The 20,287-nt window shown below is 38.0% G+C and overlaps 2 protein-coding genes across 5 annotated transcripts; one reads left to right on the top strand and one right to left on the bottom strand.

The window, feature by feature from the left end:
* The first annotated feature begins 2,031 nt into the window (after positions 1–2,031).
* On the top strand, positions 2,032–6,693 carry AAR3 (defective in cullin neddylation protein (DUF298)). Of its 4 annotated transcripts, none has more exons than XM_089610021.1 (10): positions 2,032–2,089; positions 2,242–2,338; positions 2,827–2,965; positions 3,096–3,147; positions 3,249–3,324; positions 4,014–4,096; positions 4,313–4,409; positions 5,826–5,871; positions 5,963–6,033; positions 6,114–6,693. In XM_089610021.1, the coding sequence occupies exons 2-10, from the start codon at positions 2,281–2,283 to the stop codon at positions 6,455–6,457; spliced, it is 966 nt and encodes a 321-aa protein (XP_089466147.1). In that variant the 5' UTR covers positions 2,032–2,089; positions 2,242–2,280; the 3' UTR covers positions 6,458–6,693. The 4 variants fall into 4 exon arrangements, with proteins under 4 accessions (XP_089466147.1, XP_089466148.1, XP_089466150.1 ...); XM_089610022.1 differs by lacking the exon at positions 2,032–2,089 and adding an exon at positions 2,148–2,166; XM_089610024.1 differs by lacking the exon at positions 2,032–2,089 and having other exon boundaries at positions 2,183–2,338; positions 5,963–6,015.
* A 4,875-nt stretch (positions 6,694–11,568) lies between these two features.
* Positions 11,569–15,718, bottom strand: SS2 (starch synthase 2). The gene is made up of 8 exons (XM_089609000.1): positions 15,174–15,718; positions 14,219–14,894; positions 13,978–14,042; positions 13,639–13,716; positions 13,424–13,534; positions 12,960–13,004; positions 12,683–12,856; positions 11,569–12,608 (listed from the first exon to the last, which is right to left on the bottom strand). Exons 1-8 carry the CDS (start codon positions 15,468–15,470, stop codon positions 11,649–11,651), a joined length of 2,406 nt encoding a protein of 801 aa, XP_089465126.1. The 5' UTR covers positions 15,471–15,718; the 3' UTR covers positions 11,569–11,648.
* Positions 15,719–20,287: the final 4,569 nt, after the last annotated feature.

Below are 20,287 nucleotides of genomic sequence, written 5' to 3'. Positions count from 1 at the left end.
ACTATCTCATTGGTCAAAGTGTTACTAGAAATGCCTTTCTGGTTCAAAAATTATGTAGAAAATCAAAACTTTGGCATCTTAGATTAGGCCACGTAAGTGAAAAGGCTATCCTTGAACTATCAAAGCAAGGTCTGTTTGGTACTGACAAATTAGGGATGTTAGAATTTTGTGAAGAATGTGTTCTATGTAAAGCTCATTGAACAAGCTTCAACCAAGTTGTGCACAAAACTCAAGAAAGGCTTGACTACATCCATTCAAACCTATAGGCCATACAAGAGTCAAGAGTCAACTCCCATGAAGGAAATAGATACTTCATGACCATCATTGATGACTACACAAAAAGAGCGAAAACAAAAAATGGAATCGTATTACAATGTCCTACGCTCCAACTAGGAAATAAATTTTTACCCGAAATCCATTAACCCATGTGTTACCCTACTTAAACGGGTCGGGTAATACCCGTTCAAAATGGGTTAACGAGTTATTACCCGTTAGCATTTTAGCGGGTACGGATTGGGTAACGAAAATGGTGCTCGCCCCGTAATTTATTTATTTATTTAAAAAAAAAAAACCTAGATATATAATCTGCTAAACATTGGATTACATTGTTGTTTTTATTTTTATTAAATATTAGTGTATTTAAAAAAAAAAAACAAATATTAGTGTATGAATATAATGAATATCACTTGATAGTAGTCTAGACTTTTTTTTAGTGGAATATTTAACTTATAGTGGAATTTATATATATGGTAGTCCGTAGAACTTTTTTGTTTTGATTTACAATGGTATGTAGGGCCCCGTTTGGTTTACTTTTCCAAATCCATTTTCTGTTTTCTGATTCTAAATTCTTATAAATTCAAAAAACAGATTTAGAATCATGTTTCTGTTTTCTTTGAAATTTGTTTAGAAAACAGAAAACAATGAAAAATTGTTTTCTATTTTATCTCTATACAATTGAATGGAAAACATAACCAAACAACATTTAAAATATTCTGAAACGTAATTCTAAATCTGTTTTTAAAATTTAAAAATTAGAATCAGAAAACAGAATTTAAAAACAGAAAACGAGATTAGAAAACTAAACCAAACGGCCCCTAGAATTTTGTAGATTATTTTTCAAATTCTAAATGTGGTGATTTGTCATAGATGAAGAAGAGGTTTCGTCAACTCCGAATCAAAATCATGTCATTTTTAATATTTAATTTAAGACAAACAAAAAAAAAATTTCACAGATTAACGGGTGCTCAATTTTGGCACACATCTACTCTGTTAGAAAAATTAAGTTAACGGGTACAAATTATCGAGTATTTTTTTTAGGCGGGTATGGATACCGGTATTATTGTACCCATTCCTAGCTAGGGATGGCAACGGGTACGGGTAAGACCGGGTACACCTATTCCGTTACCCGTACCCGTTATAATTTTTTACCCGTTACCCGGACCCGTTTACCCGAATTTTGAGACGGGCCGGGTAACGGGGATACCCGCCGGGTAAGCGGGTTAAAAATATTAGACCCGTTACCCGTTTACCCGGTTTAAAAAAAAGGTAGCGGGTCGGATAGACCCGCTTACCCGTTTATAAAATAAAAATCTCTCAACAATATAAAGTTTAAAAATAATAAAATTTAGGTGAAACATATTAAAGTGCTATATGAAAGATTGGTTGTAGTCTATATGAAAGAACCAACTTTTTTTTTTTATTCTTTTGTATAAAAACAATGTTTAAAATATATCATATAATTAGGTAAACATATGATTTATTATATTTTTAAATATTTAAAAGTTAACGGGTCGGGTCCCGGGTAACCGGGTACGAGATGGCTATTCCGTTACCCGTACCCGGACCCGTTAAAACCTTAACGGGTATTACCCGTTTACCCAAAAAGAACGGGTATTATCCGACCCGAATAAACCGGGTAACGGGCCGGAACGCGGGTAACGGGTCAAATTGCCATCCCTATTCCTAGCTCCGGTTGTGACAATTGTGGGTCCAGCAGGTTAATTTTCGTCTCGAACCGTCAAATTCTTACACCCCCAAAAAAGTATTACGTTGATCAGACGATAAGCCTTCAAATTCTGAGCGAATACATGTACAATATTTTTTGCTTTACCTTAATCAGAGACTATTTTAAATCCGTTCTGGTCCGCTGTAAATATATTTTTAAATGTAGCTTTCTTCGAATTACTTTCACCGCTGAACAGACGTGAAAGCATATTAATCTCTCTCTCTCATATGTTTTAGGGTTTCGATTTTTCCCGAACTGCGCTCCGATTGAACTCCATGGATTCTCTGGGGTTCAATGGCTTCGATATTCTCCTGGTTTATCGCCGATATTGCGGTAATTTCTTGTGTGTTTTGATTATACGAGCGCGTACGTTCGAAAATTCGGTGTTATATTGTTGAATAATAACGGTTTAAAGGATATATTGAAAGTCTGCTTTATTTGAAAAGGTTGTGTATACGATCAAAGTATTGGTTAATTTCTGTAATTCGGTTTCTTTTCTTCTGTACAGTTGTATATTATCTTAGTTTGAACTTTTCTGAGTTTCTTTTCAATGGGAAAGAGACGAATGAATCTTTTTTAAAGATTGTCAAAGAGTAACCGGAAACGAAACGTATATGCATATTAGATTTCGCTGTTTGGCAAAGTGGCAATGACCTGTATTTCGGTGAAGTACCGTCTTCTTTTCTGCTTAGTTTATTTGATTATTAACTGGCTAATGTTTTTGTTTCTAGTTTAGGAATATAAACTGTGTAATGTATCAATGGGTAGAATGTGAACTTTCAAAGGGGTTGGTTTAACTGGTATCAGATTTATATTTCCAGATATTATATCAGGGAATCTTGGTTTCCAAAGCCAACAAGGTTGCATCAGTAATGAGGAAATGAAAAATGCCAAATTCTCCAGGGAAGTTTTGGCTCAGTTATCACAACTGGTAGAGTTGAGTTTACCTGCAGATTCAAGGTGTTCAATTTTTTTCTTTTGACTTAAATTTGATTATATAGCTTCAAGAAAATTGATTTCAAGAGAATGATCATCACGCACCATAAACATAACTTGTCTTGCTTATAATTTATCAGCTTTTCTCTGACAGGAGATCAATATTTGATGAAATTCGCAAGCTCATGTCATTGCTTGACTTTACGGTAGCATTAACACTATGTCGCTCTTTAGCTCGATTACAATTGTCAATTTTGCTGACATGTTTTGTTTTGGGCTTTACCTGACCCTGCCTTATCCTTTGCAGGTAGATTTTTCTGAATTCTCACGCTTTTATGGATTTGTTTACTTCATTTGCCGTGAAAATGGTCAAAAGAATATCAGTGAGTTTCTGGGTCATAATTAAGATTATTGACTTGATGTATAGTATAGTCTATGTATATATCTACCTAAGTATTATAATTAAAGGTGGATTTCACTGTTCATAAGCCTCGTCCAATCAGATTTTCGCTTAGTGCTCTGCTTCTTAATTAAGCCTTGAGTTCATTTAGCCTTCAGCCAATCATTTGTCCCAAGTAATTGTTTGGTTAAATGAGACTAAGACAAATGTTAGACAAAGCCACGCGTCGTAAGGAAGTACCAAAAATTTGAGCCTGAGCGCAATAGATACCACCGCCTAAGAGAAGCCAAATGATAGACTAGAGTTTTGGTTCTCCAAAGTTAATCCCACGTCAACGGTATATTTTTCACTAAAAAAATGGTATAATAATTTTGTATAATTCCCGACTCGTCTGATTTACATTGATTTGAGTATAAAAAAGAATTTACATTGTAATTACCCCGCCGCAACGAACGGGTCTCAATTCTAGTATATATATTATATAATGTATATATTATATTATATATAATAGTATATATATCATATATATATATATTATATAATATATATATGTTATATGTATTTATATATATATATATATATATATATATATATATATTACAGTAGATAACAATGGACGTGATTGGGGAGATAATTGTGTATCATCTAATTTTTCTCTCTCGTTATTTGTAGCTGTAAAGAAGGCAGTTGGTGCGTGGAGAATAGTTTTGGCTGGACGGTTTCGATTGCTTAATCAGTGGTGTGACTTTGTTGAGGTATGACTATGTTTGCTATGCGAAGTACACAAATCCTTACGAAAGAAACTACAGATAATGCAATTATGATATGATCCCTAATGTCTTATGAAAGGCAACAAACTGATGTGAAAGTACGAAACAGAATTTTTTTTGTTAGAAGTTTTTATGCGAGTGTCTGAGTGCCAGGGTATTAATATTTTTGTGTGATTAACTGATCTTCTGGAATCCTTGTAGAAAAATCAGCGTCACAATATCTCTGAGGATAGTTGGAGGCAAGTTTTAGCTTTCAGTCGATGTGTGCACGAAAATTTGAAAGGTTATGATCCCGCAGGTACTAAATTCACTGTCCTTAAATTCATTCCAGATTGGGGCACATTTATCGGATGTTCAAATTTCATGGTTTTTAATAAAGTAGGACAGTTTATCAATGAATATTATTGTCTAAAATAAATTCTAGGATCTGTCACGATTCGAGTCAATTTCAATTAAAAGCCCAAATCCCTCATAATCAAAGAGCTTCAGCTACCCGTGGATGCCCTTTGATCTTTTCTACATTTTCATTCTTTGAGTCTTGATCGATTTGTTTTCTCTTTAATCGCAAAGTTCTTCACAGGAAAAAAAATCAAATAAAAATCAAGTATGACAATGATCTATCGTAGCTTATTTTTTTTTTAAAAGAAACAACGGGACTTTATTAATACTTTAAAACGGCATAGCCGAGTACCAATACAAGGAGTTCAAAACTGGGAAACATAAACCCGAAAAGAACGAAAATTACAGAGCACTGGGCCAATCCCTTGCCAAATCGGTCAAAGAAAAAGACTTAAACTCAGAGCAGGAAGAAAAAAGCCACAAAGCAATACAATGATTCAGAGAGTCAATTAAGCTATGGAAGTGCCAGCTCTCATCCTTGAAGATAACCTTGTTCCGAGTGTTCCAAATTCCCCATAGACCCGCCAAAATCCCAGTCTTGGCGGCTTCTGCCCTTTTCAAACTAAATCCTGGGGACTCGTATAAATTTAGCAGCGACTCTACAGAGGTAGGAAGGAAAGCGATACCCAGCTTCGAGAAGAACCACTGCCACAAGTCAGCAGCCACCACACACCTGAGAAAAAGGTGCTCGACATCTTCAGACGCACTTCGGCAAAGGGGACAGAAACTCGGCGACAGGAACTGATGAGGATTCAATCTTTGGATACGATCTGCTGTGTTTACTCTCTTGATAGCCACCAGCCATGCAAAAAACTGTACCTTATTTGGGGCAGCAGCTTTCCACACAGCGTCGTAGTAAAGAACGCGGGGCCAAGATGCAGCGGGAGATAGGTCCTCAGCCAGAGATTTTACAGAAAAAACGTCTTCGTCACCCAGCCACATACGTCTATCTTCGAGACCTTCCCAAATCTTGAAATCTTCCAAAAGACCTGTCAAACCAGCCGCTTCGCAGGATTCTCTATTCGTCAAAAATCTAGGGAAACCGAAATTCCATTCCACCTGACCAGGAGAAGAGAGAGAGGGAGACGCGAACCCATTTATGGGGGCGTTCTGTGAGGGGCAAAGTCTCGCCAAAAGAGGGAACCGATTATAAAAACCAACTGAATACCTTGATGTATCTTATAAGTAGGATAGTATTCAGACATTATATAGTTCAGTATACTGATCCAAAGTTTGGAATCAGTATTCTTTTTTTATTTTTTATTTTTTTATTTTATGCATCTTGTGTTTACAGAAGTTCTTGTCATGGTTTCAGGTGCATGGCCAGTTTTAATAGATGACTTTGTCGAGCATATGTACAGGTTAGTCAGGACATTTGTTTCTATGCTGAAATAAGTACTTAAAAGTTGTTGGAGCTCCGAGTATTGCCGAAACTAATGGGTATTCTTGCAGGATTTCTGGACCTATGGAAAATTATGATGATATGGAATCTCATCCGTGCTCATGTGATGACTCACTTCCTGGTGCATAAATGTTTACACTCATTGAGCTCAGTCCTATTTCTCAGTATATGAGTGTAATGGTATTGTTCCTTTTGTTTCAGGGTTGAAAAGCATACCGGGGTTAAAGAGGAAGTCTGTCGATGACATGGAAACTGATGATCTGGTGTCCTTAATAAACACATTTCCAAGTAGTACAAACCTTGGTCCTGGAATGAGTTTCAAGAGAAGTAAACCGATATCGTACAAACCTCCAATTGACTTGATGAAAACCAGAAGGCACAGTTACAACTCAAATTGCGTTCAGTTGAATTCTTCTTCCAAGTCTCAATGTGCAATTGAGGGTTGTCTTTCTGAGGGTCTTGCGGGTATCTTTCCTTCGCGGTCTTGTTTGCAGTTCAAGCGAGAGACGCTCATTCCATTTGGACAAAGTTACGAGCCCCTCTAGCGATGAGATAAATCTTACCTAGAGAGGGATATAAATGCTAAAGATTCATGTACTGTTTTTTTTTTTCCATTCAAATTGTTGAATAATATAATTTCTATATCATTATATATATATAAAAAAAAGAATTAAATAATATCCTGCTGTGCTTTGTTCTTTTTTTTTTTCTGTTGTACTTCCATGGTTTGTAAACATAAGTAATTCGGTAATGGCGTGAATGATTTATGCTGGAGGAGAAATTTGCTAACTGGCAACGAAATTCATTTAGAGTAATCATAAAAAGAAAATGTTATACAAACGCTAGCTGATACAAGTTCATCGATAGTTATAAAGAGTATGAGTTCGAGTCGAATTGGAGAAATTGCAAAGCAAAACATGAAAGCTACTCCCAATTCTCGTTGAGGGGCATGTTTTCATTACATGGCTTTTTTGTTATTTTATTTTTCAATAATTCAAACCCATCTTGTTTCAGGTAGGAATGATAATTTTACCCACAAGATCCCCGAGACTCTACCCGACATAGGTAGAGTTTTACCCATGTAAATAGATTTTGGGTAGTATATCCATTAAAAATTATAAGGGCATGGTTAAGCAACCCATTTAAAATTACAATTATAGTTATAAGTTTTAAATATAATAAAACATATAAATGGGAGGTATTCTTCGTCTTTTCATCTATCGTGTTGGCATTGCCATTGATTACGTTTTATTTAGTCTTAATATGGAGCTTAATTTTGATATTTTCTAACAAATTTTGGCGGACTTGTGAATTTCAAGTATTTTATCTTAAGTTCATTTTTTTTCTTCCACAATACATATAAAATGGGTAAGGAAATTTATTCATGAGTATAGGGTTCACCCGTACTTATTTCCTTTAAAAAATAAATAAGTATGCGTATATTTTTCGAGGGTAGGATTTGATTTTGTCGGACCATACCTTAGCTTTACTCATTGCAAATCTTTCCTATATTCAAAAGTATTTGAGCTCAATCTTATGTATAGTTTACGAAGCAATAATAAAACCACTTTTTCTGATTATTTTTGCATTTATATTAGTGCTACTCGTATATCTTTTTTTATATTCGAAGTGATTTTGTCTTCATAGCTAAAATTTGAGTCCCATTATTAACAAGTCTGACTTAGAATTTGTAGCACAAATCCTGTGATTGCAAAAAGCGCATTTAAAGATTTGAACATAACACTAAATATGTTGTTTTTATTTTTATTTATTATTTTAAACTATAAGCACCAAGCATGTTACATGTAGTAATTCACACTATTTAAGGGAAAAAATGGTCTCCTCAAAACCTTTCTGTCTCCGAACCGGTGCAGCAGAAAAGAAAGAGTACCCCCATGCATCTCATATAATAACAACTTTCTCCTCGAAAACATCCTGCACAAGGAACTGGACATCCCTCGGTACACAAAAACCATCTCCTAAAAATCGTCTTGCCCATTGGCATAGACGGTGAGCTCCCAGAAATTGGCCCCGGGAGACCCAACTCAAATTACAAAACTCGAACTTAACAATCAGAGAAATAATAAGCTCATAAGTGGGAGTAGAAGGGCCAATTTGGACACACTTCCCAAGTGCATCCATAATTACCTTATTATCTTCCTCTACAAAAATCCTCCGGTCGTTGCGAAGCTTAGCTAGCTGGACCGCCATGAGCACCCCCACATGCTTTGCCACGATAGCCATCCTCGCCCTCACCCTGCTCCCCCACATCCAAAACACCTTGGAGTCGGAGTCTCGTGCAATAATCCCTACCGTAACCACGCCATCAGCGAATGTCGCATTCGTATTGAGCTTGATGACATTGTGCCTCGGCCTGATCCATCTGAGAAGCCTCGTCGCCGTTATCATGCTATATCTGAGTGCCTTGAGAAGTTGTCACTACTTGCCCCCTGGATCTCCGAGACGAGGATAAACACCTGAGCCTTCAGTCTATCCAACGACGTATTCTTTGCCCGAAACACGCGATTGTTCTTTTGGGGCCAAACAATTTTCATAATTGCGATTGCTCATCCGACCCAAGCCTCTTTCTCACCTCTCTGTTACACGCTATTAGGGCTTCCAGAATCTCAAGATCAGATCTCGTCGCCGATGTGACCCACTGTTTTCCAACTTTCAAATCAAACCACAATGCTTTGGCTACATTGTACAAGAATAACAAATGCCAGAGCGTTTCCTCCTCCCCACCATAGATCCATCACGATTTATCAATGTTCGGGACGCATATTGCCATTCTGATCGCAGTCGGAAAACTCATTCTCCCCACTCTCCACAGAAAGAGCCAGAGTCGTTCGTGAACCCAAATAGACCACACTTCCTTCCACATGGTCGAATTAGGATCAAAAGAAGCTCCGCTAAGCTCATTATATGCCTATTTAACATTGAATATCCCATTCTCAGCTTTAGTCCACACCTATTGATCGTCTTTATTCCTCGAAAAAGTGAGGGTTCCCACAATTTCATGGGCGAAAGCTCCGACCCGCACACCACCGTGTGACTTTATCCCTATCTCATTGCCTCGTATCATTACGAAATAGGAGAGCAACTTTCGCGTTAGGATCGACTCTAGAGTTAGGCCTCTAGCTCGGGCATGCCCGTTTCTTGGAGTTCGCATGTGCTGCAGAATTTCACTCGGTAGAGGGGGAGTTTGACTTGGATTTCAATCTCTTTAGGATCCGGAGTAATTTCGAATTCTGCTAAACCCAAGCGAACACCCGGTGGGAGATTCCTTCCCGGCCTACTACTTTAGCCATCGTTCAGATACGGTCCTGCTGAAGGGATTCTACTCGCATCCATGCGAGATTCCAGTGTGTTGTACTTCGACGAGATTGCTGAGACCTCACACATTACGGTTTAATAAGAGAGATCCAGATGGGCAGCCCTCTCCATGAGAGCTTCTAAGATGGATTTCAACTCGGGGATCATTTTCAAGCCAGATGCAGGGGTCGAAGGTGGTGGGGATGCCATAAGGGTCTAAGGAGATCGGGTGAAAATGTTTGGGAAAAAAGGGATTCAAATCTTAGAGTGAGGATACCTGATAAGATTCACACAAACAGCGCCAAATTGTTGACGTGAAAAATCAATTCAAAGCAGTCTCAACTATTCGTGTTGAAGATGGGTCGTTTTGGATTTGTAGAGATGGGTCACATAATTTCGTAACGAGATTAAATCCTATTATGAACTAACAAATTAAAAAACATGTAAGGAAGAAAAAATAGACAAAAGGTGATTCTGGATACTCGAAATGATTAACAAAAGGTTGTACGCTAAAAGACACGGGTTCAATAACACAAGATGAACATGATAGTAAAATTGACAAGACGTACGTGCGTAAATATGCTTCATGATCTTGTATTTATAGCTGCAGGAGGCGGTTGACGAGCTTCGGTCTTCTAGGGCCACGTCGTGCGTTAGATCCGGGCTATGTCGGTCTCTTGGGGGCCAGGTATCTCTTCTGATCCGGTTCGGGATGAACAGTTGAAGGATTCAAAATGCGGATGATGTGCGTTGTCCAAGTCTCCAGGGAAGCGGTTAAGAAGTTTGCTGAGCGAGCTAACCCTCGCTAAGGTGAACTCGTGAATATGGATCGAGCTGGCTTTTGCCAAAGTCAGCTCGGCCAGTTCAATCGATCTTTGGGACCTCAGCTGAGTGTATGCAGTGTCCATCTCGTGGCCTTAATGGAATAATATCATGGGTTTGGGCCGAATTGCTTCCAATTTGGGCCTAAACAATTGCGTGTAAATGGAGGACGAAGTCCAACATCAACAAATATGACTTAATTTTTTACAATGGACTTTGGGCTGAAAATTTTATGATTATCACACTATTAAACTATCATATGGCTATATCACTTTGTTAAGACCTACCGCTTATGCCACATGGTCATATATTTATTAAATAAAAAATATAGGATGATGTAACTAAATAGCCAATTTAAAGTTATGAATTTGCAAAATAGCCAAAATGTGCAATAATCTGGTCTCAAAATTTTTTTGATCCCAAGATTAATTTTTTGGAAGTTGATAAATTACTTATAATAATTGTAAAAAAAAAAAAAATTAATCTTGACTGTCAAAAATTTTTGAAAACGTAAATTTGGCTATTTTACTGAAAAGTTGAAACTTTGGCTATTTTGTTAATGAAAAAATGGCATGAAATAGCCAATTCAAACTATGGCTTTTGCAAAATAGCCATAGTTTCATTAGGTTAGGCAAAATAGCCAATTCAAAAATCCTTCCCCAAAATTCCCAAACAAAACACGGTCCTCACACAATTTCCCCAAACAGAACACGTTCGATCGTGGCTGATGAAGAGGCGGCTCCGGCGGAGCCCGATGCTACAGCGGCTGCTCTGGCGGCGGCGGAAGAGGGTGCTCCGGCGGCGGCCAAACAGGGCGGCGAGGCTGCTGTGGATGAGGGGCTGCCGTCGAATCCACTCCTGAATCCCCGTCGATCTCCTCGCCTCCGCCGCCGTGACGGAGAGTCCGACAGGAGGTAAGATCGACGGAGCGATCGGGAACATCGCGAGCGTCGAGGACGCAAGAATCGCGTTGCCGAAAAAGGAGATGTTTCGGTTCTGCTCAGATCCTCGATTTCTAGATTGTCATTAAATTTAATCATGCCTCGATTAATTTTAATCCAGCCGTCATAAACCTTACATTATGTCTTTATAGTTCGTTGCGATTAAATTTAATCCAACCTAGATTAATCTTACTTTAGCTGGTTTGCTTATAGTTGACAAATTATGACTATTTTGCAAAAGCTTAAGTTCTATTTGGTTATATAGCCGCTTGACCCTTTGTTAATCAATAAGTTTAAAATGACTATTTTACACAATTTTTTCAAAAAAATTTAGTGTAACAGACGATAAAAAAAACATAGAACAGCATTACTTGGTTCTACAAAAGTCGGAAGTAATATCCACATTCTATTTATTTATACTATATTAAAACAGTTTTACTTCCGGTCCCTATTTCCTAAAACATCCTATTTTAAATTTCATCCCATTTGCTATCGTTAGTACCATGAATCCTTTTTTATTTTTGTTCACGGTGAAACAGCTGCGCTAGTTAAAAAAATAATAAAAAAAAAGCAATATCTACACCCGAAATTTGTATTTCCTTTTCAAAGCTAGAAGTATGTTACACCTCGTTTATTACATTTCCGAGCAAAGAATGAATCACCACTGATACTTGGCAGCGACGAGAACCTCCTCGTAACTCTGCGCGGCCTTATCCCAACTGAGATCCCGAGTCATCCCTCGCCTCTGCAGCCCTTTCCAGCTCTCCTTGTACTCCCTGTAAGTGAGCAGGCAATTCCCGAGAGCGTGTATGAGCTTCCCGGTGTCGGCGCTGTCGAAGGTCCAGCCGAGCCCCGTGTCGTCGAACGGGTGGAAAGGCTCGACGGTGTCCCTGAGGCCGCCGACCCCGTGGACCACCGGGACGGTCCCGTATCTCATGGCGTACAGCTGGTTGAGCCCGCACGGCTCGAAGCGCGAGGGCATGAGAAGCACGTCCGCCCCCGCCGTTATCCTGTGGGCCGTCTTCACGGAGAATCCGACCCAGCCGCGCACCTTGTCCCGGTGCCGGCCCTCGAAGTGCCTCAGCATCTGCTCGAGGTCGGGCCGGCCCGTCCCGAGCATGACCAGCTGGACGTCCTGGTCCACCATCCAGGGGATCGCCTCCGCGATGAGGTCGACGCCCTTTTGCTGGTCGAGCCGGCCGATGAACCCCACCAGCGGGGCGTCCGCGCGGACCGGCAGCCCGAGCTCCCTCTGCAGAGCCTCCTTGCACTTGGGCTTCCCCGTCCCCACCGTCTCGAGGCCGTACTTCTCGTACCCGTCCGCGCCCGCCAGGTGGACGTCCACCTCCGGGCTCCACTCCTCCGTGTCGATCCCGTTCACGATCCCCCTCAGCTTCCAGTCGTTCTCGTTGATGATCCCGTGTAGGCCCCACCCGCCCGCGGGGGTCTTGAGCTCCCACGCGTACCCGTGGCTCACCGTCAGGATGCGGTCCGCCGTCCTCAGCCCCGCCGCAAAGATGTTGAAGTGCTCTCCGCCCACCGGGTCGTACAGTCGGAAGAGGTCCAGGTAGTGGTGTGGGAGATCCACGAACGAGAAGTCGTTCACCGGGCCCCGCCCCTGCACCCCCACGACTCTTGCTTAAAATTATTATAATAATGATTGTGATCGCGAGTGTACGTGTGTGTGTTTACCTGGTGGGCAATGTTGTGAATCACGAGCGTTGATCTGGCGTATTGCATCAGACCGTTGTCTCGGTAGTACGCCTTCAGATACACCGGTAAAAGTGCCGTGTGCCAATCGTTTGCAATGAAACCCAGGTTCCCGTCTCCGTAGCAGACCCCGCCGCACGGTATGTGCCAAGGTACCTGAGATAACAAAATAACCCGATTAGGTGAATTTATATTTTGAAGTTGAGATTGATCTACATTACGTTTCTTTTTCACTGAGATCCGGTGTTCAGCTACGTACCTCAACAGCAGCCTTGCAGAATAAGACCATGCGTCTCAAAATGTCCTGCACCATGAAACTAAAGGCCTGTGAGCCTCGGCTCACCATAAATGGAAATTAAAATAGCAGAATTTCACACCATTGAACAGTCATATGGTCCAGCTCGACTCGGGATGGAATTTATAGATTAGTGAAGTTCACCACAGTATAAGGGGGGAAATAATACATTTAACATTTACTGTAATAGAGTAAAGAGCCAAGATCCGGATATAATTTTACTGCAATACGGGCAAAAGTAGCATACATGAACAAGATAAGACCTGTCATAATGACGACCCGAGTTCCTGGGAGGATTATAATATATGGTAGTACTTAATCTCTAACTTAGGTTTGATTTCCTGTTGATGGTAACTCACACAAATTTTCTTCCAGCAGAAGTCACCAACACCCTTCGTGAAAAACAAAACAAGGAAATGTTATCTCACCACTCGGTGTCCGCCGTAAATATCGTCCTCTGCATTACGGAACATTTGATTGTCGATGAAGACAAAATCTACACCATCGATATAGGCTTGGTAGTACGCTACTTCACAATCCTGAAAAGACAATTTTAATAGAGTAAAAAACAAAAAACAAAAAGGGACGAAACATCTAAATAAGGTGTTCGATAACCAGAGTTGATGCGAAAATAATTGTATACCTCATCACCGACTTTATACCTTCTGCGAATGCCTGAATCTTGGGGCTCGGCATAGTTCCCATAACGAGGTGCCACAACCTATGAAAATAACAAAGGAACATAGATTTACACACACACACACACACACACAAAAAAATAAAAGTCATTCGCTACCGACCGTGGTTGTGTTAAAATATAGTATAAGATACTACTACATTAAGAAACATAGCGAAGCATCATTAAATTTCACGTCTCTATTCTATCTACAACAATATTTGAAAAGCTAATTCTTAATTGCTACCAATGAAGTTTAACGAAAGTAAAAAGCTAATGATCAGATACTACTGAAAATCACATTACCATAACCCTGTGCCCACGCCGAGCCAAAGCCTTCGGCAAAGCCCCAGCCACATCTCCAAGACCACCTACGACACGAGTATTCCACGTATCAATCTCCAAGACCCAGCGTGGTTATTTTTGGATTACTTTGTTCATACACACGTGTAGCAAAAATCATGTCCAGATTCACTACGCCAGAGAATACGTGGAAGAAGGAAAAAAACACTTTATACAATCTACATGGTCTTGGTTTGAGAATCACCTGTTTTAGACCACGGAGCACATTCTGCAGCCACGATAATGATGTTCATGACATTAGCACCAGCCAAAGGAGGGGGTTTTGCTTCTTCGCCCTTGAGATCAACAGCTAAATTTTGATCGTTCAAGTCTATTTTCTTCTCATCCTTACGAGTTGATACTTCAGAGGCACTCGTAAGAAAAGTTGGAAGGGAATCCGATTTAGTGCTTTTCACCTCTTGCGGCTCTTTTTTCTTAGGAAGATCATTCGCGGATTTCCTCTCGGCTCCAGAAGGAGCTCGGATAGGAAGGGGCGATTTGGAAAAAGTAGTGTTCTTTAGCTGTCTTCTGGGATCTACTTGGGACGGTGCCGTTTTCTTGGAAGGCTCTTTCTCCTGTTTGCTCTCGATAGAAGCAGCGCTAGAAGACGTTGTCGAAATAACATCGTTCCACTGTCTCGGAGGCTCGGCTTGAGGGAGATCTTTACTGTGTCCGTTTCGGTTTTCTGGCTCCTTTTCTTTAGTAGATTGTCTGGAGAGACTTGAAGGAACGCTCCCATTTCGGTCTCTGATTGCATTTGCATCGTCGGTCAGATCTGTTTCGAGAGAAGAGGCTTCTCCTTGTTCGTAAGGACCAACATCTTCCCCGGAATCAGCCGTGCTACCTTTAATGGACGAGATCAACTTTTTTCTTTCAGCGATCTGAAGATTCGAAACTTTCATGGTGTAAATTGAATAGTTGATCATAACGAAAGATGCACATAAAAAAAACCTTGTAAATGTACGTAACTACCATTTTTCTTCTTCATTAAAACTCGCTAATCGCCATAAACCCACAATAAGTATGAAACAATGGTAAGACTATACGGAATATTTATTTATTTATTATTTTTTTTTAATGTTTAGGAAATCAAACAATGTAATAAAAGCAACATTGGAGAAAGACGATATTATTCCTCATACTATTTTCTTGGAAATTACCTGTTGAAGCAAGCCTCTTTGCATAGCAAGAACCTTCTTGCTCTTGTCAATGGTAGCTTGAAGAGCGTCCTCTGATTCATCGCGACCCTCGCTTCCTTCCAAGCCTTTACCGATAGCTCTCACGGCCTCATTCACACCTCTCAAACCCTCGAACGGATTCGGCCCAAGATTCTTTCTTGGAAGATTCGCGAAGAAGGGAAATCTTGGTCTCCTGTAATAGCCATTGTTTCGGAGTAGAATCGCCGAGCTCTGGATCTTGCTCTCCGAGACGAAAGTTGGGGACCCGAAAGAAGCCATATACACAGTCGAGAGAAATGGAGAGAACCCAGTTGGGGAAATCAGGGGACGAACGAGCCCAGTTCGGACGAAGAGTAATGAGAAATTCTGGAGAGAGTTTGAGGCGAAGGAAGCTGCGTTATCATCACAGCAGAAGAGAGGGAACTTTTTTTTTCGAAGAAGAGAGGGAACTTAGAATATGAAAGCGTTGAGTAGTGCGAGTTGGCACAACGACGAGCCGAGAGAGAGAAAGAGAAGAGAGAGAGAGAGAGAGAGAGAGAGAGAAAATTGTGAATTTAAGATGTATTTCTCTTTTTTTATGGATAAGACGTAGTATTTTGTTTGAGGCTTTTGGCTCCTTGAAATAGAGGCCTAAATTATGCGCAGAAGTAGAGATGGCAATGGTAGTTCCTGCAAAACTAACCCTATAACGAAATTTTTATCATATTTGGATCTGGGCAAAATCCTAAAAATGCAGGATAATTTATGAATATTTCTTTCCTTATTTAATTTTAATTTACTAATAAAAAAATTTAAAAAATATTTAAATTAATAAATAGGTACACTAATATTTGTTTAAAATTCATAAATATAATAATAATTTCGAACAGATAAGATATGGATAGAGTACATACCATATATGTATACTCATATAATCTTTAATGAATAATACTCATATCATATCAATTACCCATTTATTTAGGTAAGACCATACTTATGGCGGATAAGATTTGGGTAAATTGTCACCCCTATACATAAGTTTGTGAATATCGATTCGAGATCGAAATTCACATTGATTTTTGAATTTTTTTTTAAATATTTTATTTTAATCTATGTTTTGAATGATTTTAGTTTCTTTTTTTTTTAAATTGTTTCGTAAAAGAAATAAAGTAATAAGTATTAAAATGAAATCAATTAACATTAATCACACTCTATCTAATTTTTTTTTTTTATATACGTTGTCAATAATTGTCGGAAAAAACTAAGAAAATGCTTTAAAATGTAAAAATAAGTGAGAGAAATATTGAAAATGACAAAGAAAATTGTAAAATAATCACCCTATAACTATTTTATATAGATTTTTTGTATGAATTTTGTATTTAGCAAAATAACCAAGGTTTCATAAGTTACTGCATTTTAATCACTTATAATGTAAAAATTCTAATATACTCTTAATTATTATAACTTTCCAAAATTTTAATCAACTGCACTTTTGGTATTAATTCATTGTTCTACAAACGAGAAGAAGAAAAAGAAGAAGAAGATGTCAAAAAATTTAATCCTGTTTTCAAAATATGTAATCCACTCTTTGATAAAGAAGAAGAAGAAGAATAAGAAGAAGATGTCAACAAATTTAATCATGCTTTCAAAAGATTCAATCCACTTTTCAATAACAAAACCCCTAAAAACCGAAAGAAGAAGAAGAAGAAGAAGAAGAAGAAGAAGAAGAAGAAGAAGAAGAAGAATGCACTAATGGTGGTGATGATGATGATCGATGACGAAACCACCTTCCGATCATCAACCGAAGTTTTGCAATCCTCTCTTCTTGCCCTCAAATTCCACGGCCTCGCTTCAATATCTGTCTACTCCTCCGTCACCGTCATTTCGCCCTCAAATTCCACGGCCTCGCTTCAATTTATGTCTCCTCCTCCGCCCCGGTCAAAGCAGCCGTCAAATTCGCCGCGACGTTAGATTATGCATTGTCCTTCGTCTTCTTGGCGATGTCGTCTCTGAAAGACGACGAGATTCCGGTCTTGCCTTCAAATCCTAGGTTTTCCTGGCAATTTCAACCCATTAAAAAAAACCTTACAACTTCAAACGCACAAAATCACACGATAATTAGAAAATTGAAGAAAGAAACGCATCATATTCATTGGCGATATTTCACAAATCTGAGCTCGTCACCGGCGATTCTATGGAGTAATCGTAATCATCATCGGCAATTATGTGGATCAATCATCACACACCGATCCATTCACCGTCTCTATCGCCGACAATTATGTGGACCAATCATCACACACCGACCCTTTCACCGTCTCCGTCACCGACCGCGAGATCGCCACCGGCAATTTTGTGGAGCGATCGTCATCCACCGCCATGAGAGACGATCTATATGTGGATCAGAGTTTTGAATGAGATCAGAATTAGGGATTGGGTTCGTCTGCAAAGTTCTATCTAGGAGGAAGATAAGTGCGGTTTTATTCGGGGTGCCTAAGGATGTGAGGGTATTTTTGGAGATTTTAAAATTTTGACTATTTTGTTTTAACTTTGAAAAGTTGGACTACTTTGTCAAGTCCAAACTTAAAAATGGCTAGATAGTTGTATCGCCAATTTATATATAGTATTAAAAATTATGGAAAACGAAGAACATAAAATAATGACTTAAAATATGAAAAATATAAGAACAAGTGAAAACAAATGAGTGATAAAATCACTTAGAACTAATCACACTATAACTGTTTTTTTTTAAATCACATTAAACTATTTATATACTGTATTAAAAACTATGGAAAATGAAGAACATAATAGAATAACAAAAATATGAAAATGTGATGAGTTAATCGAAAGTAAAAACCTCAAAAATTCTTAAAAAAAATATTTGTTCACGCAGAATTACAACGGAAAAAAAAGAGTGAATTTATATATATTTTGTTAAACATTGAATTTTACATGGGAATCACAGGCTATAATAATTCATACATTTAACCACGAAGAAGAGATATTATTAATCACCATATACTGATGTTAAAAATGTTAAAAAAAATTGATAAAGAGTGCGTGGAAGTCTGTCAACAGCTTGATGACTATTTTTCCTTACGGCTGAAAAGATTTCCTATTTTATTTAAGGGTATTGTAGTTTAATAACCAACAAATATATTCATGTTTTGAAAATAGACAAGACAACGTTTACAAACGTTTGGAAAAATAATCAAACAGCTTAAGTGACATAAGTGATAGACAATAAAAATTACTTTTATGACCTTAGCTTTTTAAATTCGTCACTTTCTCTTTGTGGTTTTTAATTCGTCATTTTCTCTCTCTTACTTCATTTCCTACATTTTTTTCCAAAAAACAAATTCAAAAATCCATATCTATCTCATATGAACTCGAAATTGAGTGGATCCAAATTCTACGGATTCGTGGCGCTGAGATCTTCAAAAATAGGTTCATTGTGTTTGATGAAAAATCATGTTTAATGCGCCATGTTTATGTGTGTTTGTAAAGACTTTTCCTAGAAATATTCAATAAATTTTCATTTATTTCCAGATGATTTCCGAAAATTTTCAGTTATTTACATATCTAAGGCAATAACGTGATTTTTCTACATCTATGACATTAAAAATTATTTTTCATCCAACATAATGGGTCTATTTTTTTAAGATATCGGCGCCACGAATCCGTGGGATTGAAATCACTCAATTTTGAGTTCATATGAGATATATATGGATTTTTGAAGTTTTGATGAAAAAAAATGTTTGAAAAAAATAGGAGAGAGAAAGTGACGAATTCAAAATCAAAAGAGAGAGACAGTGACAAATTTAAACAATTAATGTCATAAAAATAATTTTTATTAGTTATCACTTATGTCAACTATGTTGTTTGGCTAGTTTTTGAAAAATATGCAAAAGTTGGCTATATTCCAAACGTGTTGTTTGTAATGACCTAGTTAATGACAAAATTCTTTATATAAAAACTTAAAATTTCACCCGTTTTACATTTTTATTTGGAACAACTATTTTACTTGAAAAATTAAGACTATAACTACATATAATTTCCACAACCTATTAATAAAGAATGGTTCTTGCGTCCCATACCCATAATTCCAATTGTTAATCACATGGTTCTTTATATCCATACCCTACAATAATTTTGGTTCCTTTTACCCGGTACTTAAGCTAATTTAACCGGTTAGAAATTTGTGGCTCGCTCACCTCACCCAGGGTCCGTTTGAAACCCGACAAAGTGGGAGAAAGTGAAAATTGAAAAGAAAATGAAAATGTTACGGAGAAGGCATGAGAAAATTGAAACTCTTCGTTATATTTGGAAGTGGTAAAAATCAAGTTTCTCTTTGATTTTTCTTAATTCAAACCAAGATAAAAAAACACAACGGATTCTCGTTTTTTTCCCCAAATATTTTTTGGGTTCCAAACGAGTCTCTTTTAGATCAAGAACAAGTGGATGTTTATGTGGCCCGAGAATGGCCACAAAAGAAAATGTGATATAAAATCAACCTAACGGTCCAAACTCCAAAATAGGTTATTTTAATGAATTAAAAACGAACCGCCAACAACCTTCTCTCGTCGTGAGGGTGGAAAACGACTAAAGAAAAAACGTAGATCAAGCGAAGTGATTGTTTCTGGGCGAAATTGAACGCATAACAGTATTCAAGAATAAAAAAAACGTGCTAAAAATAGAGAACTTATCCATACACTTGTTGTTGATCATAAAATGTGGTGAGTGGAAAAATGACATATCCACAAATGTCACTATTCTTAGGCCGGCCATCATACTGAGAGTTTCCCGGTCTTTTAAGGATAAACATCACGGGATATTGTACATTTTCCAATTATTATGAACGTTTAGTAATATATATATATATATATATATATATATATATATGTATAAAATTATAAATAAAAGCCACCTTTAGGTTTTGTAGATTGTCATATTTTAATATCCTGAATTATTACACCTTTTTAAAAAAAAAAATTACTATAAATACATATATGTAACACCAGAATGGGCGTCCAATTTCTTTCTGTAAGCGCATATACTTTTTCCTTCATATACTCTTATTCAATGAAACTTTTAGGTAGCGTTTGGTAGTTAACTCAAAA

The sequence above is a fragment of the Urtica dioica genome, chromosome 3, assembly GCF_054948205.1.
Source record: "Urtica dioica subsp. dioica isolate 48M chromosome 3, U.dioica_male_clone48M_v1_H2, whole genome shotgun sequence".
NCBI lineage: Eukaryota > Viridiplantae > Streptophyta > Magnoliopsida > Rosales > Urticaceae > Urtica > Urtica dioica.
Note: the sequence above shows the minus strand (reverse complement) of the source record. Positions and strands in the feature narration are given on the sequence as shown.